The sequence below is a fragment of the Leiobunum rupestre genome, chromosome 10, assembly GCF_980474605.1.
Source record: "Leiobunum rupestre chromosome 10, qqLeiRupe1.1.hap1, whole genome shotgun sequence".
In the NCBI taxonomy this organism is placed as follows: Eukaryota; Metazoa; Arthropoda; class Arachnida; order Opiliones; family Sclerosomatidae; genus Leiobunum; species Leiobunum rupestre.
In genome coordinates, this window is record NC_143393.1 from 26,536,550 (window position 1) to 26,561,565 (window position 25,016).

A 25,016-nucleotide genomic window follows, 5' to 3' on the forward strand; every position below is an offset into this window, starting at 1 on the left:
GGCCCCCTCAATGTCAAGAAAAACCGCAAGAGCGATTTCTTTAAACTCAATTGCTCTCTCAAGGCAATTTCTAATGCCATGCAAGGTGGTCTCAGTAGATTTGCCCTTTTGATAGGCATACTGAGCAGTAGAGAGAGGCGTTTGGGAAATAACCTCTTCCCTAATATAACAGTCTACCAGTTTCTCCAAAATTTCCAGGAGAAAAGAAGTGAGACTAATTGGCCGAAATGCCTTAGCCTCAAGGTAGTTTGACTTACCGGGCTTGGGGATAAAAATGGCCCTAGAGAGCTTCCAGGAGCTTGGAATATGCCCTAAGGCAATACAAGCCCTGTAGATTCTGCAGAGCAGTGGGCAGAGAGTATCGCTGCCCTCCTGCAGCAAAATGGGAAAGATCCCATCCGGACCTGGGGACTTATAAGGCTTAAAGGAATTTATCACCCACATAAGCCTGGAGTGTGTGACAATCTGTTTTGCCACAGCCCAGTCTTCCCTTTTGGTACGTTGTATCCTAAGAGGGAGACTATCAGTGCCACAACTGTCTGTGACCCTAGAGTCTGGAAAGTGCGTCTCCAACATATGTGTTAGAGTTTCCTTGCCAGATGTCGAAAAACTTCCATCCTTCAACCTAATGGTGTCGAGATGTTTAGTATTATCATGTGCCATAATTTTCATTAGTTTGGCAGTGCTGGGAATATCGGATATATTCTCGCAAAAACTTCTCCATGATGCCCTCTTGGCATCACGAATTGCTTTGTGATAGGCGGTTAGGGTACTCTTGTAGGAAACCCAGTCATATTAGAACGGCCTTGGAAAATGCCAGAGAGAAATTCGCTTAAATTCTCTATAACCACACGTATTTCCAATGTTGGAGTTGATGGGGGTACTTATTCGCGGTACAAAATACCTTACTAAGAATTAAAATTAAGCAACGAAATTGCATTTCTAGGCTATATGTAAACCACGGCTATTCAAAAATATAACTTTCATGAAAGTCGGACTTAAATTAAGGAACGTTATGTCGACTTTCAGGCGGAAATATAAAACCACGAACATTGGGGTCCGGTTAATAACCCCGAAAACTATACTTAAATTTAATATTTACTGATATAACCGAAGTTGTAGTTCAACTGAATCCTAACCTATCCAATAATATTTTTTTTAACGTTATCGGACTTAATTTTAAAGAAAATATCTAATTGGGTAAATGCCCAACTTCTTGGGCTCCAATTTGAAAACTTTATGAATGGTAATGTATGTACATTCGAACGAGATATCATTGACTCTTCTAGCCCTAAACGTTGAAGGGATATGCGCGACACGGCGGCATCGGCGGCAACGGCTACACTGTACGTGAGACTAATACACACAAATCCTTAGGATTGTGTGTAAAAACCGTTCCCCTTTTTAATTTCGCCCCCCTTTTCTACTCGCTAGTCAGACCATGGTCAGACCTCTAGATATTTTTGAAGCCTACGAACGGTACGATAAATAGGACTGAAATACGATAATTTTCAGGTGTTGGTACGATAATTCTATTGGATCAGGTTGGCAACGCTGCTATCTTTCCTAACTACAATTCAACTATATACTACCAGTGATACTACTCTACTATGCGTATGCCAGAATAATGTTATTTCTTTTGGAAAGAAGTACAGAATTTCGTTATCTGTTCATTTTGCCATGTTTATTAAATAATTTTGTACGTTGGGGAAATTATTTATAAATATGCGTAAAGATAGACGAAAGAGGAAATACAATGACCGTGGCAGGGTGATGCCAAATTCGTATTTATCCGTTCACCTTTTCAAAGAACATTGTCAATGGAAAAAAAACAAATGTGCATACACACGTACGGTCGACGAAAGTAATGCAATAACCAACGATGTTTTTGCTAGACATCTTTTGGACATTCATAGAGATCATTGTTCCATTTGCAAAGAGAAAAGCCATAATGCTCCCTCGATAGAAAAGTGTAAAGAAGATAATTTGGAAGAGTTATTATTAGATTTAAATAAAGCATTTCAGAGAAGATTAAGAGAAGTGGAAAATTGCTTTCAGGAACTTAGCAAAGCCTATGGAGCTCTACAAAACAAAGTGCAAACATTGTCATCATATGTTTCAAACCAGTTGGATTTGACATCTGTAGATGGTGATGGCTTTGAATCAAATATTTCTGTAATCAGGCTAAATAAGGAATCAGATTTCCCAGATGGTTCGTGGTTGGGAGATGAATGTAAACCTCTTGAAAGAGTTCGGTGCCACATACACCCTACAGACTTATTTCACATCAATGCTAATTGCAATACAACTGAGAAAATGGCTCTTACTTTGTTGGATTACTTATTTGACCGAGACACGCAAGCAGAATCTAATATATCGGGGCAAGGAAGACATCGTAAAAAACAACTAAATCCTTTATTTGTGTATGGAATTCAATGTCATCTGAAGAAAATATTTGGCTTGGATGGCAAGACATGGAACCGAATAAAATTGAACATGGATTCCAAATGCAGGAGCGCCTACAGGAAAAAACATAAAGGGCTAATGTCCAAAAATAGTCTTGTAGTGGAAAATTCCATAACTAGTGATAGTGAGCAGAGTAGCTTTGATGTTGTCACCACTGAAACATTGGCTTTGGCAACTGAATTTACATTTCAAGAAGTGGAAATGGATGAAGATTCATCAGAGCCACGGCCCAAAACTCAAATTATCCAGACAGAGGAGGGTGAAATTCAAATAATTCACGCAACGCCAGACACACTGGCAAAAATGAGAGACCTTCAGCAATTTGAAATAGTTACGGATGAACATCTTTTAAGCGTAATTGATAGAAATAAGGAAATTAATTAATTTTTATAAAAATTATTTCTAATAATAATTTTTTTAATCATGCCTTATTTGCTAAAAACAAATCTGTAAACGTGGGGGTTTTGTTTGTAGACCACTTTTGTATGGTTGTCTAAGCCAAAAGCATTAGTAGGTCAAACCCTAGTAGAAGGGTTGACTCTGGGCTCCTGATTTTGGGAGAGATCAAAATTTTCCAAAGAAAATCAAGAGGAATATGTTAGGGCTACCCTCTTCCTCATCTATTAAAATTATGAAGATTACACAATAGCAATAGCTTTCAATCACAAGCAGTGCTCGAAATGCACCAGAACGCTGTTCCATTTCGTAAAAGTTTATTATCATATTGTTCTGGTTAGTAAAGATTATTTTTTAATGCATAGCTTCAGTTTTTCAGAATAATCGGAAGCTATTAAAAGAAACACGTTCCCATTCATGAATAAGTCCATTTCGAGCACTGATCACAAGATAGTTTAACGTCTCCTGGGAGCTATAGTTTCCATTCCTCTCTTATATTTTTCAAACAAAGTTTCGTTTAGACCTAAATAAATGACAAACTTCTTAGACATTTTGTAAAATATTTTATGACAAATTCTAATTAGTGAGGGCTTCCTAATTTACAAATAAACATATTGATATGTTTACACAGAAAATAAAATTTCAAAATCAATCAGCTTTAACACAAAGTAGGTTTATAGGGAGCCCACAGTTGTAAAATTGTAATGTCACAGCTCAAAGTAACGGATGATTAATTGAAATAATTTTATTTTTGGAATTTCCTATCCACTATCTTAATGACACAGTATTTTGTGTCTTAAAAACTGTGAGCCCTTTATTGTTATCTTTGCGCTTTAAATTCTTTTACCTATTCTATATACAAAATTCAAGTCATTTTAATGGAGACAGTACTAATACCTGGTAATACTTAACAATTTCTTTTACTCTTATACAAAACATTTAAACGAAAAGCCTACAGCATAATTATACAATATTAATAAATCTGTTAAAACTCTACTGATGTTTATATACACATTGGCGGGAATTTCGTTTTCACTTATCCAATGTCCAAATTAAAATTCATCCTTTAAATGACTTCGATCAAATTTTAACCCCCCTTAATGGATTGTGGACGATACAAACATACCCCCCCAGGAACTTAATTTGTTTATCCAGTAAATTGGATACTACTTGTGTATGTTTAACGCTTATTTTAGGAGTGTAAAACTATTGTGTTTGTGGTTTTTCTTACACTCAAGACTCCATAATAACATCAAAGTTACACTTTTGCTTTTTTTTAATACCGATAAAAATAGCGCTTCTGTGACTATTTGATTTTGTTTAACTTGATTATCTTGATTTGCCTCACGGGAACATTCTGTCTGTTAGTATAAGCTCAAAATATAAGGGCACGCATGTATTATTTACAAAGTTATAGGCCCTCCATAATTTTTAATTTGGAAAGTGATTTTGTAAGACAGACATCGTTATAAAAACCATGTGGTCTCTTATAATTATTTTTTTTTTCTTCATAGTAACTGATATGCTAACCAATTTATATTGTCTTAAAAATGTCTGAATATTGTAGGATTAGTGTATTGTTAGGGTAATATTGTAAGCCTTTGGTTTCGTACTCGAGGTAGTAAAATTAAAAACTATATATTAGACTCAAAAATAGATCTGGTATCAAAAAAGAATAAAAATATATTAAAATTATGTATTGGAAATAAAATTTATAAGGGGATTTTACTTCTTAAGCTAGACTAGCATATTCTTTGGACAGTTTCATACATATACACTTGAAATAAACCTTATCTGTTACCAATACAAAACGTTACAAGACCACTGCATTTCATTGCATTTAGTCTCGGATAATATTGTTTTCAGATATTGCTTTGCTTACGCAAGTTTCGACGTTAAGCAGATTTCCTAAACTCGAATGTGATCAACTAGCATCTCAAAATGGAGTTATGAAAGGCTAGAAAGGTTTATCGGTCGAATGTAAGACGTAAAATAGTAAACTAGAAGTAGTATGGGTGGCGTAAATATTTAAAAAAAAACAAAATAAATAGTGCGCCGCCATATTGTTTAAATTGGGGAAAACCTTAAAATTTTAAACTAAATATTGGTACAACATTAATATAAACTTTGTAAATAAATTAATATAAAAACTGGTTTAAAAAAAGATAAAACGTCCCATTAATGTTGACATAACGTCGATTCGCTATAAGTGTGTGTTTGCGATATTACATCGAAAAATACTTGATATAAAAAGCGTCGCTAAAATGTCCATAAAATATGTCAATTTGAGTTTACCTGAAGAAATCACCAGATATCACACTTTTCCAACGGGTTCATTGGTTGCTTATCTTTGCAGCTGAATTCCCTGGAAAATTCCTCAGAGTTGGACAGAGTCCCAATTACCCTATTATTTGATAATATAAAAAGAATTTTAATTCATTCTCTTAATACTTTTAAATATTAATATCAGCAAACCTAAATTGTCCGGGACTGTGTCTATCATTCAGTATTTGAAGTCGCGTTGATTCTGGTGTGCTGGTGGAACACCAAACTTGTGCAAACCCAATGAAAAACAACTGGCGATGAGTTAAATTAACACCAGGTAGAATCAATTCAGCAGGATGGTGGTTCATCCAATACTCGTAAGCCTACAAAATAAGGGGACAGGAAAGCATTTAGACGACCAGCCAACAAGCCGTCTCTCGGTGTTGAGACTATTACTTTTAAATTCGAGATTAGTCTAGGAAAGTAAAAATTAACGTACATGAAATGCCGCTTTCAATCCACCATTGTCGGCGATATTTTCAGACAGGGTTTGTTTCCCGTTTAACTGTAAAATGCGTGTTCTTTAAGTTCCAAGGATCAAAATTGTTAATAATTCGAAAACTAAGAATACTAACGTGTTGTCCGTTAATTTCGTAGCTAGAATATTGGTCTACGAAACATTTAGTTTCTTCCTGGAAACTTTCTATGGTGGAATTTTTCCACCACTTCTTCAAATTACCTTCTTTGTCATACTCGCGACCTGGGCCATCCAGATCGTTAGAAAAATAGTTAATATAAGTAATTAATGAAGCTCACCTTCGTCGTCAAAAGCGTGGGTCAATTCGTGGCCCATCACGACTCCCATAGCGCCGAAATTCAAAGATCTGAAGCCGAATAAAGAAATATAGATTATCTTAAGTAACATAATACACATAAGTATGACACTGAAAGATTTCGATTAATGACAGTCTGTCGCAGAGCGATTGCGTAATCGGAAGTTTCTAAATACGATACTATTTACTTTCTGATCCTTTGTAGACACTACTACTGCCAGGTTAGCTCGATTGCGATAAGTACGAGCTAAAACACATTTAGGTCTCAAATTCGAAAATAACGACAATTTTAGGTTCTTGTGACTTCCACGATCACCTCGTTTTCGTTCAACTTTAATTCCGTTTTAGACATTTTACGGTATAATTTTTCCCTAAACAGTTGGGCAGCCACGTGTGTATCCGTTTCAAAATAAGTGTAAAATCTTTATACATAAGTGTGTCACTTCCTAATCACAAAACAGACTGCATTTCGGGCTTCGTCGCAGTTTTGCGTCCGCTCGCTAACGCGTCACACGTAGCCTTTGACAGCGCCTCGCTAGGGGGAGATTTTCTTCTTGTGATAACGTCACTTCGTTACTAGCTCTCAGTAAAATATTCCCCAAAGTGGGAAACTTATACAAAAATATTATAGACTTATGGTTTCACGTATGGTGTCCGCCGCCGCCGGTGTTCGCAAAATTCCTCGCGGTACGTTAGACGGTTAGAGGTACAAAGACGTCAATCCATTGCAAATATCATGTCCTCACCGGCATTGCTAACATTTGTGAGATCGGGGCCCCGGAAGTGGGGCATTTGCCCATTTTAGTAATAGTTCGCGATTTAATTTTTGGCGATTTTCGACTTAAAATGTACATAATTTTTTAAATTAAGACCGACTTTGTTGTAAATTATATTTTTAGTTAGTACTAATTATTTGTGAACTACGTTTTCGGTTGCATTAATAAATTTTAATTTTAAGTGAGATTTCTGACCAATTCTCGGGACCCCACGCTATTGTGATATTTGAATTTCGTACCAATTGATACAGACGCCATCTAGCTCCAAAACAAAAATTTGTTCGTGACCTCATTTCAAAAAACTAGGTAACTCGATAAATTCGGTTTGTTTGGAAATCAATTTAAATTAAAGTGTTCGCGTTTCGCTACCTTATTTCCAAAACCAGAAAACTCGAAAAATTCGATTTGTCTAAAAATGAATTTAAATTAAAGTGCTAAATCGTCTCTCCTAAAGTTGAAATAAATAATTTTTTTATAGAATTAATATCGCAAAATGCGTAGAGGAAAACAATTAGAAGAAGTACGTTAAACACCGTTAAAAATTTTGGCAAATATGCATTTGGTCAAAGAAGGGTCAAGCGTATTAAATTTTATGTAAGGTAGTATAAATAGTGCAATACGCGTAGAGAAACAAAACTAGAATAAGTACTTTAGACACCGTTAAAAAGGATTTTTTTGCAAATATGCATTTGGTCAAGGAAGGGTCAAGAGTGTTAAATTTAATATAAGGCAGTATAAATATTGCAATACGCGTAGAGAAACACAACTAGAATTAGTCGTTAATCACCATTAAAACGATGAAATTTTTTGCAAATATTCAATTGGTCAAGAAAAGTCAAAAGTGTTGTAAATTGCATATCCCCGGAGCGACAAAATTCACCCGATTTTATCCAGAATTGGTAAAAAAAGGAATTCTTACTTCGGATAATTGGGGTCGTAGAAAGGAGCTTGAAGTATTCCAGCAGGAAACACTTTGAAATGATCGAAAACATTGTAATAGTTGATTTTATAAAATAAAAAGTGGTCTTGCCCAACTTGTTAAAATGTTGCTCTTACGTCACAGGACCCAGCTTTATTAGTATATTCTTCGCACGAGCTATTTGCGCGCGCGCTAGAAAAAGCTAATTTCTCGCGACTGTAGCGCGCGCTCGTAGACTTGTCAAAGCAAGAGACTGCGACGTAAGAGCAACATTTAAACAAGAAGGCCACGTTACTTTATAAAAAGATTTTTTCAAACTGTAATTCTAATATCGTGAGCGTGATCGTACCTATATTATTTTTGGTGGCGGTATAATAAGCGTTGACGGTGGGCGGGGTCATTTCCCATTCGCTCTTGTTGGAGGGCTTGTCCAACTCTTTCATATTCTTTAACATCGAGAACTGGTTGACCCTGATGTTGTTCTGAAAGTACTCGTTTTCCGTGAAGTTCAGCTGTAACTATCCACCGTTAGTTTTCCTTCTCTTAAATACAAATCGTGTTTAAGACGAACCCCTTCGTATTTCTTGTCCAATTGTACGGGGTCCATGATGAAATCGGGAAATCCGATCATGTCCGTGATGGAATCCGCCTGTGGAACGTTATTTATTCAATAATTGGATTATTTTGGACGTTTTTGAAGCATTTGGGACGTTTTTGGATCAATTGGGACATTTTTGGATCATTGGGGACATTTTTGAATTATTTGGGACCTGGATCGTTATTGAATTGTTTGGGACGTTTTAGACTCATATGGGACGTTTTTGAATTATTTGGGACTTTTTTGGATCTTTTGGGACGTTTTAGGATCATTTGAAACTTTAACGGATCATATGGGACATTCACGGATCATTTGGGACGTATTTGGACCATTTCAACCGTTTTGGATCATTTGGGACATTCACGGATCACTTGGGACGTTTTAGGATCATTTGAAACTTTAACGGATCATTTGGGACGTATTTGGACCATTTGAACCGTTTTGGATCATTTTGGACGTTTTTGGATCATTTGGAACGTTTTTGGATCATATATGGGACATTCACGGATCATTTGGGACGTATTTGGACCATTTGAACCGTTTTGGATAATTTGGGATGTTTTTGGATCATATGGGACGTTTACGGATCATTTCGGACATTCATGGCTAATTTGGGACGTTTTTGGACCATTTGAAATGTTTTGGGATCATTAATAAGGTTTTTGAACATTGAAGACGGTAAAGTACCTTTTCTTTGGCCAGTTTCCTGGTTTCTTCATCCATCCAACGCAAATGGGGGAAGTTCTCCTTGAAGGCCTCTCGAATTTCATCAATCATTTTTTCGGCCTACAACAGGGTTGGTGTTTTTCAGTGTTAGCAGCGAAGAGTACCAAAGCGTGACTTACCAATGGCTTGCTTTCACCGTGGAAGACCTCTCGAACGAACATCGCACCCAGGGCGAAACCCACTACACTGTTGGTGTCGGTTACGCAATACCGCCACTGCGAATCTCCACCTTCGGAACCGATCAGGGCCTTCCGCAGAATTTTGGACGCGTCGCGGAATGGTTTTGACAAACAGGAAGTCAGGGTTTGAACCAGCGACCAGCCCAGATAGTTACTTAGAACTCTGTCGTTGGGACAAAGAAAGAGTATCGCTTCTATCAGGAAACTATAGAGGTATACACTTGTAATGTCTAAGGTTCCATTGGGACCGTGATACGAAAGAACGTCGAGAAAAAGGCGGGGCTTAACTACGTCAAGTGTAAGACGTAAGACGACATTTCAAATACATTGGCTCGAGGTTTGACGCGAAAAGAATGCGTCGTCATGGTAACAAATAGGCGATCTTCCCGCGCAAAATAGGCTTATAAAACGATGGATTTAAAAACCTCAATTTGTTATCGTACTTAATATTTTGAAGTAATTATAATGTTCTTCGCGAAAGAAGTGTAGTGATACCTAATTTCAGGTATTTATATGGTTATAAAAGAGATAATCGGGTAAGCTAATAATATAATAACCATGACTAGGCTTAATGACGAGTTTAAGTCGAATTGACGATTTTAAAATTCATTTTGCGCGTGAAAATACCTCTACATGTTATGGTCAAAAAAGCACGCAAAGAAGGCTGTGTGCCCAAGACATGTACCTGTAGTGTCGCGCACTAAAACGTCATTTCAAAATCCGTCAATTAGGGTAACGAGGCGCCAGAGTTTTTCTCGTGAGTTTTCCCGCTTTAAGACACGCCCATTTCTACGAGCTTCATCACGGCCGTAAAAATCTTCCTTAGACATTCCATGTGTATACCTATATAGTTTCCTGCTTCTATGGTCAACAATTTAAATAGTTAAGAATAGTGGCTTACGCTTTGCGCTGGTTGTCGGAGGTGTATTCGACGATTATCTTGGACAGATTTTCCAAATACTCAACGGCGTACACGACCACTTCCTCTCGATTGGTGATCTCGCGTTTTATTTGCGAAAAGGCCGAATTGAAGTACTTCAACCAGTCCAAGAACGGAGCTTTGCTCTGGACGTCGGCTATAGTCATCTTGTTGTACAACTTCTCGTCGTCCAAACGTTCGTCCGATGGAAAGGTAATCTACAGAAACAAGTACATTTCAGCCAACTGCGTACGTTGGTCGTTAACCTTAATTACCGCGTACATTAGCTAGTTTCTTCTCAAACTCGATGACCTCGGCCATCTGTTCTCTGGTTGAGTTCTCCTCGCCTCCCAGAAGAACGCCAACTTGCGTCATGTAGGTGAGGTAAGCCGTTAGTACCTCGTCGTCGCTGCTTTTGTTGAGATAGTAGTCTCTGTTGGGGAGACCGAGCCCTCCTTGGTCAATCTGGATAATGTTGCGGGTGGAATTGCGTTTATCTTCGCCGACACCCCACGAGAAAAGACCCACTCGAGAGTACTTGTTGTGCAAGAGTTCTAACGCGTTTTGGAAGTTCCAGTCGCTTCTGAATTTCCCGCTAATATTCCAAACCCCGATCTTCGAATTTAGATTACGATACTGTTTAGACTGAAGGACAATTTGACTAATAACCGGAATCCATACCTCTACTTGGAACGCTTATCCTGCCGTTTCGCGTATGGTAAGATCACTCTGACGGCTTTGGACCCACCTACGAGAAACAAAATCCCCTTTGCGCGCGCTCCCCGTGCCGGCGCTAGGATTTTTGGGCCCCAGATAAGCGTTCTCAGGCCCCTGCCCACCCCCCCCCCCCCCCCCAATTTATTTACTCCAAAATTTTGTTTTTTGGAAATAGTCAGAAAATTTTAGTTAGGCACCCGGGTTGGTGGGCCCCTTTCGGAGGCCCGTGCCCGTGGTACGTTTGCCCCACTTACCCCCCCCCCCTAACGCCGGCCCTGTGTTAAGTTAACATAGTGACGTCAAAAACAAACCGTCAGCCACATCAGGACGAAAATCTGCCGCGATAAGCATTCCAAGTAGAGGTATGGATTCCTGCTAATAATTAGTGACACTAGGCCCTTACCTTTTCGAAAACCTCGACCATTGGTTCGATCCCAAGTTCCTCTATCGTTTTATTTTTGTCCATGCAGGAATCGTAATAGATTTTGGCCTTAATTTCCGCCTTGCTCTTGGGTACGACCGTCTCGTCCTCTGGGTTCAAATATAGCAACGTTTCAAGGTTAAAATAAGTGCTTTCTCAATCGTGACGAATTAGACGTCGTACCAAGGACATTCTTCATGATGGCTTGATTCTCCTGCCAGAGTTTTCCAAATGTTCCCCAGACGGATTTCCCATCCGGCAACGGGTTGGTTTTGATCCAACCTCCGCAAGAGTATTGGTAGAAGTCCTCGCAGGGGCTCACCGCGTGGTCCATCGAATTTATGATGGAACTGGCTACAGTCACGCAAGCCGGAGTGAGGCAGTACTTCTCCGCCGTCGATGGAGTTTCCGGTTCTGTACGATTGGCGAAAAGTTATTATCATGTACTTAATACGAAAGTTGATGGCTGACTAGGCTGAAGGCCAATAAGAGAATAGGCTCATCAAGAGCAGGGGTCATTAAGAACAGGGGCCGAATAAAAGCATGGTACCAGTAAAAACCGGGCCCAATAAGAGCAGAAGCCCAGAAAGAGCAGGGGCCCAATAAGAGCATAGGACCAATAAGAGCATAGTACCAACTAGGAACAACAAACACAAGGAGAACGCAGCTAGCCTTTAAACACGCTAAAGCAGTGTTGTATACAAATTTCATTAGACGAACCTTTACGCTGAACGTTTTACGGGCGGGGTGGGAGACAATTTCCGAATTTTCCCCTACATTCAGGCTAGTAACTAAGCTTGTGTCGTCTGCTATAGGGCGGTTATTTCATTACTAAATTATGTTTGCTATAACTGGAAATTACAGTAAGATGAATCTCGCCGTTTGATAGGTTTATAGAATATATTTTTCAGGACAACTATCCCATTATTAACGTTCAATTTATAGAATAGATTTTTCAGGCCAACTATCACATTATTAACGTTCAATTTATAGAATATATTTTTCAGGCCAACTATCACATTATTAACGTTCAATTTATAGAATATATTTTTCAGGACAACTATCACATTATTAACGTTCAATTTATAGAATAGATTTTTCAGGACAACTATCACATTATTAACGTTCAATTTATAGAATAAATTTTTCAGGCCAACTATCACATTATTAACGTTCAATTTATAGAATAGATTTTTCAGGACAACTATCACATTATTAACGTTCAATTTATAGAATAGATTTTTCAGGACAACTATCACATTATTAACGTTCAATTTATAGAATATATTTTTCAGGAAATGTTTTTAAACTCACCTTTGGATTCCTCCGTGACGTTACTGATAGCCGTAATCTGCACGAGCTTAACTTTACACGGATGGCTCATGATGATAATGAGGAAGAATATCCCAACCGTCAAGGTGGCCACGGTCAACATGAGCGCTTTCTCGAAGGGGGATGATCTCTGCCAGAAGTTCCTCTTGCGTCCCTGATACCTGACCTCCGGCATCCCAGCCGCGCCGCCGAAGTGGCCCATCGCGGGCCCGCTCTCCATCGCCGTCCTTCCTCCGGATTCGGAGCTACCCAGTTCCCGTCCCCCCGCACCCGGTCCCACTCCTCCGCCCAGCAGGTTTTCCGCCGGCATGCTGCTGGTACTGCTTGTCTCGTCTTCGTCAAACTCAGTACGTTTGTATCGTGGCATCTACGTACGTGTACGACAAATGTTTATTAACGAAATTAAGTTCAATAAATCATCCTTCCAAAGAAATCGCCAAGAACTAATATTTCCGAGAGCCAGAACCCGCAAGTCACTGTTTATACAAGGTGTATGCCAAAAAGTCCTATAAAATCCTATAGTGTTGATATTTTTCCGATTTCAAATGCCACCACTCGCAGGAGACTACCCGAGGTGTAACACACCGATTTTGTTTGAACTCGGGTGTTTGGTAGACCTTCATGTAACTTGAGTAATGTATCCATAGGCAACCGTTTTGCCATGGCAACCAAAAATTATTTTGACAACACAAAAAGGAAATTTTCCCATTGAATATAACATGGGAATCTGACCAATTTTAAGGGTACCCTCTGTAAATTTTTTTAATCAATTTCGAACTTTTTCATTATTTTTTTATTTATATTTTCAACTTATAGCATTTTCAAATTTTTTTTTTAAATAATGTAAATTTTTTACCTTTACGGCAGCAACAAGCTTTTTTGACATAATAAGGCTTAGCAAAAACACGACGTTCTGTTTACAGGTGAAAAGTTTCCATTATTTCAACAAGCACTATATAAACAATACCTTGCGGGTCCTGGCTCTCGGAAATATTACTTTTTGGCGATTTCCTGGGAAGATGATTTATTTAAGCGCCTATTAAAAAACCAATCCCCTTTATTAAATTCATCTCCAAACTACCTTGTTTTTCAAATAGCACAAAGATGTACCCTCCTTACTACTTAAGCTACCCACGTCGATTACCGCCAGTTCGAAATGGATCTAATGGCCAGGGAAATTCTAGACGAGCTAGTGAAACTGTTTAAATAAGTGTGGGGGTGGATATATTTCTAATTGATTATTGATTCCACATAACTACGCAGATGTTTACCAGTCTTTGACCCTGATTATTTGATTTTCTTTTGCGCAATGCCAAAAGAAAAACAATAATTTGGTTCTTAATTCGGTAACCGCCCCTTCTTTTGTTTTGTCTTAGGGTTATTGATCACTGTAGATAAAAAACTTGGCTTTTTGACGCGTGCAGATCTAGAAAGGACCCGATTATTAAAATAATACATGAATTATTGTAGATATTATGATTATTATACGTTATAGATATTATTATTATTATTATACGTTATAGATATTATTATTATTATACGTTATAGATATTATTATTATTATACGTTATAGATATTATTATTATTATACGTTATAGATATTATTATTATTATTACACGTTATAGATATTATTATTATTATACGTTATAGCTATTATTATTATTATTATACGTTATAGATATTATTGTTATTATTATACGTTATAGATATTATTATTATTATACGTTATACCATAAGTAACATAATAACAATAAGTATGACAATTAACGAGATTTACGACCAAACGTTTCATAGTTATTGCGTAATCAAGATGCACAGAGCCCTCTAGTGTCTAAGGAGGGGCGTGGTTATTCACCAGGGAATCACAAAGCGAATATATTTTCTGTAATAAGTGTTTGATTAAAATAGTTTCTAGCTATAATTCGAGATTGAAGTCATCTAGCGACTTTTAATGCCTGTAAACAGGCTTCTTGCCACGCGCGTCAACAGCTCCCTACACTGACTATTACCATGAATCTATTTATAATTTAACCCATGAATATTCAACTCTATCATTAGCCATTTTCGCGCCACACGAGTGATTTACTTTTTTGAAATGATGTAACTCCGATCTTTTGAAAGCGATTCTATCGAGTGCCGGTGAGGTTCTTAAAGGGATTATAACCTGCAAAGCAATCTTAACGGAAGACCCCTTAATTTTTTCAAATTAGCCTGTACAGTGGCGCCAAACATTTCTAAAGAGCGGCCAGAGCTGCAAACGTTGGTGTTCTACACCAAATACCTGAGGTTATATTCCCTTTAACAATTTAAACATACAAACCATTGAGTTGGGAATATTAATCTAGAGGTCCAATCAAAACGTCGGATTTCAGTATTTCGCGAAACAAGTTTTTAAAAAATAAGAATACTGCCGTCTGCTCCCAAATGACGAGAAAACTTTATCATTCTATCCGTGGCGCCTTCTATCTCTCAATGGTTCGTTGAAATAAGACGCGTTTTCTGGCAAAATAATTTTTATTTTCAAAAATAATGGATGGCGCCACGGGTCATATGATAACGTTTTCTCGTCATTTTAGAGGAGACGGCACATTCGTAATTTGATTGGATCTCTAGATTAATATTCCCAACTCAATGATACAAACTATCTCTAAAAAGCTAAGCCTCGGTGATACTTTGGAAGAAAACCTGAGTCAGTGTTTCCTATATTATTATTATTAAATAATAAATGTTCTGTTATTTTTTTACTATAATAATAACTATTCTAATAATAATATTAAATAAATTCATTAATCTATTTAATTAAATTTATTAATGATAAATATTTCAAAAAGGAACCTAACCATAAAGCGCCATTTTAGGTTTAACTAACTAACGGGGCTGCGAGTGGTAAACGCCTGGTAATCCAAGAAGTAGTTACACCTGAATTTTGAGACAGGTAAACCACCCCATTCTTAGCTTGCCCCTGATAGTTTACTTCTCCCTATACACCTATCGTAAGGAAATACTTCTAAAGGTGTTTCGTCTTATAAATGGTCCACTATTATGATCTCTATCATAAACTTTATAAATTTAGTCTAATTTGGTATTGTTCCTTTAATTAACGTTTAAATGAGTGCTAATTTCATTTCAATTAAGGTTTTTAATAAACATACTGGTTTGAGTTGGATTCCGTTCATCCCGCAAGACCTGCAAGTTAATTGAATAGACAAAGATACACAAATATTTATTGTTTTTGGAGGTCATACAAGTAAATATTAAAGCCGAGAAGGGGCCCCTATAGCTACAGAACAAAAAGTTATTTTAGTGCGGTTTGCAATGAGGGACCTTATTCCAAATAAAAAATAACTTGTCAGTCTAATACATTAATATTTCCGCTACTGATTTCTACACCCTGTCAGAACCCCTACGCTACTTTGGAAAATACAATAAAATCGAACCAAATGCCACCTAATACGTCGTTGGAAAGAGGGCGGTGGGGTAAAATCCGCGTCTTTCCGTCGTTATGTTAGTGTCAAATACGTTCCCTTCTTTTGATTTTCAGCAAATTCACTTGACTTCGCGACGGTACGTCAAAAACACTCTTCCCTCAATTCCTAACAATTGCTTCGCCCTCTGAGTTCTAAGCCATACAGCTGTATAAGCAGTATTGTAGAGTACACAGAACCTAGTATTGTTATATTTTCGCGAAAGTAAGCGAAAAAATATTCAATATACTTAACACAATTTCGTTGCTTAGCAAAAAAAAAAACAAATAAGGGCTACTTTTACGTAATAATATTATAATGACGAATAGTCCTTGGTATAAGCACGCTTCATTGTAAACAAATCGATTGCGCAGTTTGCGTTCTACATCCGTAATATTTTATAATATTTCTTTGTGGGGAGCGACACATTTATGTGGGTCAAACGACAACGCGAAGCCTAAATTTCTTCTCCATTTGCTACGCTGATTAAAGCCCCCAATCACATTGCGAACGGAAGATTAAAATGCTCTTGAGCCTCTCCCGATAAGAGCGTACAGAGAGAGAGAGAGAGAGAGATCAGGAGAGGCTGCGGAGATAAACACAAAACGTTTACCCTTACCTTGCCCGCACGCAAAACTAATTTGCCGCTTTATCTTTGCTGATTTTTTTACCTAATTTGAAATAAATGTTACAATACTGAAATTGCATGAACTACTTACCGTTCTTATATATAGTATGTCGTTTTCCTTTCAACGGAAGCCGGAACTTCCTATTTTACCAGTAAAATTTTAGGAAAACGCTGTACGAGGAAAAATATCGTTTATTAGCGGCATCATTCTCCCGGGAAAGCCTCTGCTGCCGCCGCCATTGATTTCGTAATTTTCTGCGTCCCATTCTCGCTTTCCAGACGGTAGATGGCAACCACATCGCGATGATCGCAGCGCCGTCTTTGGCTTCTTTTGAAAACGCGCCAACAATTTAAGTAATTTATAATTGACGTTGAACTAATTACTTTTGGCTGCAATCGTAAGACGTTACAAAGTTAACAAACTATATGAATAATGTTTTTTTTAAATATACTAAGCCGTTGATTCTAGAAGCTTCATGACCAGTGGTGTAAACATAGTTTTCACTAAAGGAGATTTCGTTCTTTTCTTCCTGAATCCTTCCCCGGGGAAAATTTCCCCGCTCTCCCCGGTACCGGGCTGCCAGATTATCCGGGAGCCAGGTGTAGCAGACGACGTTTGATCCAACAAGAATACTCAGAGGCAGTGTGAGAAATAAGGCACTATCACAGGCCAATCGCCAGTTTAAAAATTAGCTGGGCCAGTTTAAAAATTAAATGCTTGGGGTGTTAGTGGCCCTGGTGACCACTTAATTAATTCAAAGTTAGTAAAATGTAATATAAACAATCTCTCTCAGTAGGCTTGTTCTGGTCGGGTCTATAGGGAAACAGCTGCTTTTAACTGTATTATCGATAAGAATGGTCAGCGGCCAGTTTTTTAATTAAACTACCTAGGCTCTACTGGCCACAGGTCCAGTTTAAAAAAATTCCTTATTTCTCAGCCTGCTCAGAGGCCTAGGGTTTTGTATTATGAAAAATTAGTTTAAAAACTTTCAAGGCATGAACATATTTTTTTTGGGTTTTTTTAACACCCTGGATGCAAAAGACAAACCTGCATGTAAAAATAAGTGGCTGAATTTTTGTCGGGTTTGACCCATATGAGGAAAATTTTAACACCTTGAAAGGAAAATTTAATTTTTAAGATCATGACTTGTAGAAGAAGCTGTAGAAGCTTGGAGTAGAGAAGTTGACTTCTCTGCTCCAAGACTGAAGTGGCAATTGTGTAGCAGGTTTCCAATGACTATTTAAACACTATCGTGATATTCCGGAAGAGAGTAATTACTGCAGATAATGAGGCTGCAAAGAAACCCCAAGATGGTTACATTCAAGCCCATTTAGGCTTCGTAATCTATGTATAGATGTAGGAGAATAAATAAGTACATGTAGTTTGATTAGTTTTAAAATTTATCGGGCGGTGGTGCCAAAGAATATAGACCCCAGGAATCGAAAGAAAAACCGTTATAGTCTCGGCTTTGAGTTGACGGGAGACCTTCCGGCTAGGCGAATCAATAGAACCGGAAATAAGCCCGTCAACCTAGGTTTGCCTTTGGAGGCTAGAGACAAGCAAATTCCATAAAAAGTTGTTGAGATTAACGGTAATAGTAAGTGTAGGGAGCTGTTGGCTCGAACGCGTGGCATGCAGGGCTTGCCACCACCCTCCTACGCATTGTAACCCGGCCACTTGATTTAATGGCTTCAAAAGTCGCTCGATGACTTAGGCCTAAGGTGGTGCCTTGGGTATTAGCCTAGCTGATTATTATTATTATTATTATACTAGATGGAGCTTCCGTTTCCATTCCTGGGGTCTAAATTCTTTGGTGGTGCTACAAGCGCCGTTGGTAAAACCACGGCCAACTTTGATTTCTCGCGCATCTCTCGCGCTACAGCGGCCATCTCATTCGTTGACGTTCCTGTGTTAACCTATGAGCAAAAGATGTGTATGACGTCAGCGCCCCTAGCGGATTATTATTTTTAGTATAGTTTTTACATTGGGGACAATATAACCACCGAACGTGGCGCTGAACTCCTACACATTATAGTACAGTTTATAGGGGGAAAATCCTTGCTCGCGGAATTTCGACGAAAGTGTTGGCCGTAGTAGCGCGAACAGCACGTGATCAAAGTTGGCCGTGGTAAAATACGTCAAGCATAGATGACGTCAAGCGAATGACGTAGTTGTGGACGTCATAACGTCATATTTTGTTTACACTTAAATTTTTGGCTTGGCCCTCGGGGTTTCCAACTGAGTAGTGTAGGTAATTTTTAAATTTTTATCATCGAATGTTAATTGAAAACGGAAGTTTTCACGTTACGCGAAATAAGCGTAAAATTGAGAGTGATAAGCTAACGTGAAAAAGAGATGCGAAAGTGTATTTTGTGGTTTACGTAAGCCTTGGAGCGAAACCAGTAGGACGACTCAGCCTAGCGGAGTAACGTAGTAAAATTTTGAACTGTTCAAAACGTAACAATGGGAGGAGGAGATTTGGTCAGTTTTATGAGATTTATAAATTATACTTTGTATTACTAATAATTATACAAATAAATCATTTGCTTACAGAACTTGAAAAAGTCGTGGCATCCATCGACGTTAAGGAATATCGAAAGAGTTTGGAAAGCCGAGCAAAAACATGAAGCGGAACAGAAAAAGATTGAACAACTACAACGAGAATTGGCAGATGAAAGGGCCCGAGATGAAATTAGGCATTATGCTGAAGAGAAAGGGGTTGTGAAGTAAGTTCCAAGAAATTTTTAGTTGTATTGCTGTTATATATAACCTTTCCTCTTTATATTTTAGAAAAAAAGATGATAGGCTTGACTGGATGTATCAAGGCCCTGCAGCACTCGTGGATAGGGAGCAATACTTAACTGGACGTCAGCTAGACAAAACATTCGACATTCTTGAACAGATGGAAGATAAGAACCAGACTTACGAAGGTACGTAAAATATCCCGGAGTCCTCACAGAAAAGTTATTTCACAAAATATGTTATATTCAGTTAGCACCGACCAACCAGGAGCAATATTTAGCCAACCAACTGTAAATGTAACTGTAGATTTGGCAAACAAAATAAGAGAAGATCCATTATTTGCAATTCGAAAACGAGAAACTGATCAGAAAAAGCAACTTTTAAACAATCCAGTTAAAATGAAGCAACTTCGGGAGCTGGTAGGTTTCAAAAAGTTTAATTTAAAAAATTTCTTTTCCCAAAATTATAATTATATTACTTTTAGCTTGAACAAAGTGTCGGACCTTTGGACAAAAAAACCAAAAAGAAGCGCAAAAAGGACAAAAAACATAAAAAACGTAAGCACGATAGTGATCACAGTTCCTCAAGTGAAGATGAAATCCCCAGAAAGAAGAATAAGCGAATAAAAGAAAAGGAACGAGATTTTAAATTGAAAACAGAAGATTTGAAGGACAAAAATACTTTTAAGGAAAAGCACTTTGATAAATACTACAGAAATGGAAAGGAATATGGCCTAATTGTAAGTTTGTTTGGATTTGAGTAATTAAAATGAAATGTAAATCCGATAAATTTAACTGGCAGGGAGGTAAGAAAAATGAAGATACGCGTATGGAGAGGCGCAGATCTAGATCCAGATCGCCACAGTATCAGAGTCACAGAGAATCTGTTTTAAAGTCAAGAAATGATTACAAACCCAGAGAAATGAGAAGAAAATCCCCTCCAAGGTGGCAAAGGAATGAACCTATTGTTCGTAAGAAATTAGATCCGCAAGAAGCTGAAAGAAAGCGTCAAGAAATGATGGAAGATGCCAAATGGAGACAAGAACAGCGAGAAAGGAATGTGCGAAAATATCGCGAGGAAGAGCAAAGGGAAGAAAATTTAGCTAAACAAGCTCACGCTAAGCAAAAAAATGAAACTCCGGATTTTATCAAGTAATTATTTTTGCTATATCAACATGTTTTACATAATTTAACTATTTCTTAATTTTACTAATCATGTTATTGTTCTTTTTACTTGTTCTTTATATTTTGATTTTTTATCTTTTATTTTGGTGTTTGGTATCTAAGGCCTTTGGCCGACACCATAAGTTTGTTTTAAAAAAAATAAAACTTAATATGTTCTTAATTTTTCAGACCACTTCTGGTAAAAGCCGCAGATACGGGTAGCGTAGAAAGTAGAGTTAAACAGAAGATGTATAACATTCAAAGAAACAGAAGCGCCATGGATCAGAATTTTGCTAAAAGATAACCACTCATCTTTTGGTTAATAAATTTTACAGAAGTATCATTAGGAATATTATTTATGTTAATTCTTTGTTTTAAAATAAACAACTCATCATTTTAAAACTCTGGAATAATGTACTTGATTTGTGATATTGTCATTTATGGCCTTATCACATAATTCCTTCAGAACACCCAGAACAGGCACATAAAACATCTTCAAGGAAATCGTAAAATAAGTAATATTTCCGTGAGTCAGGACCTGAAAAGTTACTGTTTATATTCCTATTTTAAATAATGGAAACTTTTCACCTGTAAACGGAACGTCGTCTTAATATGTGAAAAAAGCTACCTAGTTAAAATTAAACACTTGTTGCATACCATACAAGTTTCCATTATTTCAACAAGCACTATATAAACAGTAACTTGCAGGTCCTGGCCCTCCGAATTATTACTTCTTGGCGATTTCCTTGATGAAGATTTATTGTAAGTGTCTACCGAGTTGTTTTTTCAGAAGCAACATAAATTAATTTTCCCTTTCTTCAGTTGCTGTTTAAAATTTAATGGTTCGCCCTCGGGGGGACTCGAACCCCCAATCTTTGGTTCCGGAGACCAACGCCTTAATCCATTAGGCCACGAGAGCACCGTCGATTGAGGTGCTAAACTAAGGTAGGGTAGTTACTACTAGAGCGGCAAAGAGATGAGCGATTTTTTACCTGTTTAGTGGCGCCATCTACTTTTTCATAAAACTACAAATATTAGGTACTGATTCGATAGCTAGATGGCGGAGCTTGTCCCATTATCTTCATATTCTATCATAGACTCATAGTACTAAAGACTTTACAATTGTGTTAAAATATAATGACTTTTTCTTATTTTTCTTTACTTTGTACAAAACCTCTAGTAACATAATACCGATTGTAAAAAACCAGACTTCAATATTTAATTTAATTGTTTTCCCCACTTTCAACACATAAATAAGTAATTACTTCAAAATAAATTCAATACGCTTATTTAACTTTCATGTGAAATTACCTTTTATTGATTGGTTGATATTTAAAAGGCAACCACCAAGCACCAATGCAGTGTAAAATTAAACAAAAAGTTAGCGTCCGCGACAGGATTCGAACCTGCAATCTTCTGATTCGAAGTCAGACGCCTTATCCATTAGGCCACGCGGACGTTGGTAAAAGCTGCCAACTCGGAGGTAAAACATTGGACTCGCAAAAAGAACTCCTTTAATGGAAACAAGCTGGCACGTTAAGAGCGGGTGCGACTTCTAAGGCTCAATTGGTAAATCTGAACTTACGTGTTTGTATAATTGTATTAGAGATAAATTTATACCTAGTATAAGACGGTTGTACTAGCATTCTAAATTATTTATTTCACCTTGAAAATGGATGCCCATTCGGTTTCATAATGAATGACCAGAAAACCGGTGAAACAAATAGCAGCGTCTGCTTCACAACTGTCCAGTCCACTTACATTATTTTAACAACCACCCACGAGAGAAATTAGAATAACATTAATTTCTTCACATTTTAACAAATAAAATGATAAATGACTAGCCCTGGGATGTGTCTTGCAAGATTGGCCAGAATTCTTACCCTATGAAACTGATTTTAAAATAAAGTTATCGTAAATATTCTTGCCGACTTTACGCACCCCACCAGGGGGTTCTGAAATCCCATCCATTGAGGCACCAATGGTTAAAAACGGTTTATATTGAATATCATTCTCTCCATTCAGGGATGCCCTTTGAAAAGGACCGAATTTCTACAGTACCGTTGTTAGGGTTCCAGGGATCAAAACAGAACGATTTGCAGCGCACTAATATAAGGAGGGAGCGAGTTGAGAAAAGCAACCAACGGAAGTTGCGTAACTATTATTTAAAGGGAACAATCGTGACGTATAATGCCGGAAGCAGGGTTTCCCCCTCTCTTCATCCTGTCGGCGGTCTCCCTATCCCCTCTAGAGCTTTATGCAATATCAAGGCCTGCTAAATTGCGTAACAAAATCTCTCTCTCTCTCGACAGAGATGGGCCATTGTCCATTTTGGTCCATCCAACACCCTCCTGTCTCGGACGGTCCCACAGTCGAACTTCCCATCGATGAAATAGCGCTCAAAGTAATTTTTGGAAATGAGTGAAAAATATAAGTAGCATCATTCCGAATCAGTGTTGTCAGTAGGGATAAATCTCACACTGTGGTCTTACCCGTGATTTTTTCTGTTATGTGGGATGTAGGGAATCAATAAAATTTACTGGGAATAAAAATTCAAAGGGGAGCTTACGTTTCCCAAAACCAATTACACTAGCAAACAGAGTTAACAGACTGTCAATACTGTCTTGGAATAGCGAGGATCCAGTTCTAACAGTCCATTTGAATGTCTTATAATACGAATTCAATTTGAAAATAAAGTTAAAATTCTCTGAAATCCCAATAAATATTCGCAACCTAAACGAGTCTATAGGTGGCGCTGCTGTATCACACTTTTACAGGGTAGCGCATACGATCTAGCGTCCGCTACGCTTTGGTCTAATTAGATCAAAGTAAATTTAAATCTGGGCGTTGTAATTGCTGTGTTTCACCATGGAGTAAACACTAAATACTGTAAAATTAAAATTAAGTAGTAGTATTTCCGAGACCCAGTACCTGCAAGATATGGTTTATACAGTGCTTTTAAAAATTGGAAATATTTCACCTGTAAACAGAACGTCGTGTTTTTGCTAAGACTTATATGTCAAAAAAGCTACCTGGTTAAAAGGCAAAGATTATATATATGCTTCGCGAAGCGTATATAGTCTTTGTTAAAAGGGAACGTTTGTAACAGTTGCTGCCTAATTTGAGAAATGACTTTCAATAAACATTTAACATGCGTAAAGTAGGAAATTGACACATGCTGACTTGGCCCTCTTACCACAAAATATAAATGTAAGAAATTGAAATAAAATGATTCGATTTGATTTGAATCTTCCCATAGACCCTAATACAGTTAAAGGCCGGTATTACTACATGGGAAAATAGTACAAGGGACTTCGCAATCATTTAAGTTTGCATTGATGTTTCATGGGAAGATTTTAAGGTCTTAATATCGGCGCGAGTATAGGCGTCGCACAGGGCGGCTCTACATAAATGAGCAATAGCCCTTTTCGCAAACTGACGGGTCGTAAGGGGGATAAACGCTCACGCGTGCGCAAATGGCTGTTTAGGGGCCAAGTTATCAGACGATGGTTTCTTATTGTGCGGGAATTTAATGCAGTTTGATAACGCTGCGTGACATTTTAAGTTTAATCGTGTATATTTATGTTATATCAACATAGTTTTTAATTAAATAAATGTAAATATAACTAAAACCCGTTCTTTGTCATTATTACTAAGGCATTTTTAATTTTTAGCTTTCATTTGCTACAAACTCTAGAATCTGCAGAAACCGTTAGGCCTTGTTCGGATTGAATGTTTTCAATATCATTTTTTAATAGTAAATTGACATAAACTTGTTTCGTCCAGTTCGATTTAAAAGGAATATTTTTAACTTTACAAACGTCTTTGAGTTCCGAAATTTTTAATTTTCCTTAGTTTAAATTAATATGTTTCACTAATTTGCCTTCTACATCCATCTTTCCCGGCAGAGAAATAACATCGTCTGCTAACCTGGCCCCCAAAGCCGTACTGCGCAGCAGTGTTGGAAATAAAATAGTACTGGTCAATATGACCACTATATCCCCTACTTAAAAAAATAATTTACTGGTCATGACCACCCTTTTCTGCCCCACTTATCTCCCTCCCTCTTTTATTTTACTTTTGAAAGTGAATTGTTAATAGCGATTAGGAACTATAATGAGTTTTATTTATTACAAACCAAAAAGCTTTGATATTTATCACATTTCTTAAGGAACTTCAAAAATATTTCATCATCTTCTTGTTCTTCGAATAAAAACAGTTTTACCTTTTGACATTCTTTTTGTTTCTAAAAGCCATAAAGAAATTGCAGGATCGGCATCAATGTCTTCTATGCTTATGTTTCTTAAACATATTTTTCATGATTGATCTAGATGTTCCGCATTTAGCTCGACGAATCCGGACGAATCTGACTGATCGTAGCAGAAGAACGTCAAATTGCATTACTCCCAGATGCCAGGAAATACGTTCGATTTAAGAGTAGAAATAAGTCAAAATCCTCAATTTCATTGG

General features: G+C 37.5%; 3 protein-coding genes and 2 non-coding genes across 8 annotated transcripts; 2 read left to right on the plus strand and 3 right to left on the minus strand.

The window, feature by feature from the left end:
* The first annotated feature begins 1,635 nt into the window (after positions 1–1,635).
* LOC149925262 (uncharacterized) lies at positions 1,636–3,878 on the plus strand. The gene is made up of 2 exons (XM_090159741.1): positions 1,636–2,820; positions 3,242–3,878. The coding sequence occupies exons 1-2, from the start codon at positions 1,726–1,728 to the stop codon at positions 3,281–3,283; spliced, it is 1,137 nt and encodes a 378-aa protein (XP_090015867.1). The 5' UTR covers positions 1,636–1,725; the 3' UTR covers positions 3,284–3,878.
* Nep3 (M13 family metallopeptidase neprilysin 3) lies at positions 2,704–16,882 on the minus strand. 4 transcript variants are annotated; one of them, XM_090159740.1, is made up of 17 exons: positions 16,732–16,882; positions 15,701–15,734; positions 12,530–12,914; positions 11,399–11,629; positions 11,198–11,325; positions 10,360–10,692; positions 10,060–10,295; positions 9,099–9,321; positions 8,941–9,039; positions 8,227–8,304; positions 8,005–8,167; positions 7,656–7,707; positions 5,944–6,011; positions 5,763–5,887; positions 5,627–5,692; positions 5,338–5,510; positions 4,528–5,266 (listed from the first exon to the last, which is right to left on the minus strand). In XM_090159740.1, exons 2-17 carry the CDS (start codon positions 15,722–15,724, stop codon positions 5,167–5,169), a joined length of 2,484 nt encoding a protein of 827 aa, XP_090015866.1. In that variant the 5' UTR covers positions 15,725–15,734; positions 16,732–16,882; the 3' UTR covers positions 4,528–5,166. The 4 variants fall into 4 exon arrangements, with proteins under 4 accessions (XP_090015865.1, XP_090015864.1, XP_090015863.1 ...); XM_090159739.1 differs by lacking the exons at positions 9,099–9,321; positions 10,060–10,295; positions 10,360–10,692; ... (3 more) ...; positions 15,701–15,734; positions 16,732–16,882 and adding an exon at positions 2,704–2,760 and having other exon boundaries at positions 5,158–5,266; positions 8,941–9,050; XM_090159738.1 differs by lacking the exons at positions 9,099–9,321; positions 10,060–10,295; positions 10,360–10,692; ... (3 more) ...; positions 15,701–15,734; positions 16,732–16,882 and adding an exon at positions 2,885–3,385 and having other exon boundaries at positions 5,158–5,266; positions 8,941–9,050.
* A 1,968-nt stretch (positions 16,883–18,850) lies between these two features.
* On the plus strand, positions 18,851–20,959 carry LOC149925264 (pre-mRNA-splicing factor CWC25 homolog). The gene is made up of 7 exons (XM_090160889.1): positions 18,851–19,122; positions 19,195–19,367; positions 19,432–19,571; positions 19,633–19,802; positions 19,868–20,122; positions 20,185–20,534; positions 20,736–20,959. The coding sequence occupies exons 1-7, from the start codon at positions 19,105–19,107 to the stop codon at positions 20,848–20,850; spliced, it is 1,221 nt and encodes a 406-aa protein (XP_090017015.1). The 5' UTR covers positions 18,851–19,104; the 3' UTR covers positions 20,851–20,959.
* A 432-nt stretch (positions 20,960–21,391) lies between these two features.
* On the minus strand, positions 21,392–21,465 carry TRNAR-CCG (transfer RNA arginine (anticodon CCG)). Its single transcript has one exon. It is a non-coding gene; the product is annotated as a tRNA-Arg (tRNA).
* Positions 21,466–21,931: 466 nt separating this feature from the next.
* On the minus strand, positions 21,932–22,004 carry TRNAR-UCG (transfer RNA arginine (anticodon UCG)). Its single transcript has one exon. It is a non-coding gene; the product is annotated as a tRNA-Arg (tRNA).
* Between the last annotated feature and the right edge of the window lie 3,012 nt (positions 22,005–25,016).

What these genes read in the sequence shown, in the direction of transcription:
- LOC149925262 (XM_090159741.1), top strand. Translation starts at nt 1,726, where the DNA reads ATGCGTAAAGATAGACGAAAGAGGAAATACAATGACCGTGGCAGGGTG. An exon ending in CGGATGAACATCTTTTAAGC is followed by an intron (nt 2,821 to 3,241) that starts GTAATTGATAGA and finishes TCAGTTTTTCAG; the next exon opens with AATAATCGGAAGCTATTAAA.
- Nep3 (XM_090159740.1), bottom strand. Translation starts at nt 15,724, where the DNA reads ATGAACGGAATCCAACTCAAACCA. An exon ending in ACGGAATCCAACTCAAACCA is followed by an intron (nt 12,915 to 15,700) that starts GTATGTTTATTA and finishes ACACGTACGTAG; the next exon opens with ATGCCACGATACAAACGTAC. An exon ending in ACGAAATTAACGGACAACAC is followed by an intron (nt 5,693 to 5,762) that starts GTTAGTATTCTT and finishes CGCATTTTACAG; the next exon opens with TTAAACGGGAAACAAACCCT.
- LOC149925264 (XM_090160889.1), top strand. An exon ending in TGAAGCAACTTCGGGAGCTG is followed by an intron (nt 19,803 to 19,867) that starts GTAGGTTTCAAA and finishes TATTACTTTTAG; the next exon opens with CTTGAACAAAGTGTCGGACC. An exon ending in GAAACTCCGGATTTTATCAA is followed by an intron (nt 20,535 to 20,735) that starts GTAATTATTTTT and finishes TTAATTTTTCAG; the next exon opens with ACCACTTCTGGTAAAAGCCG.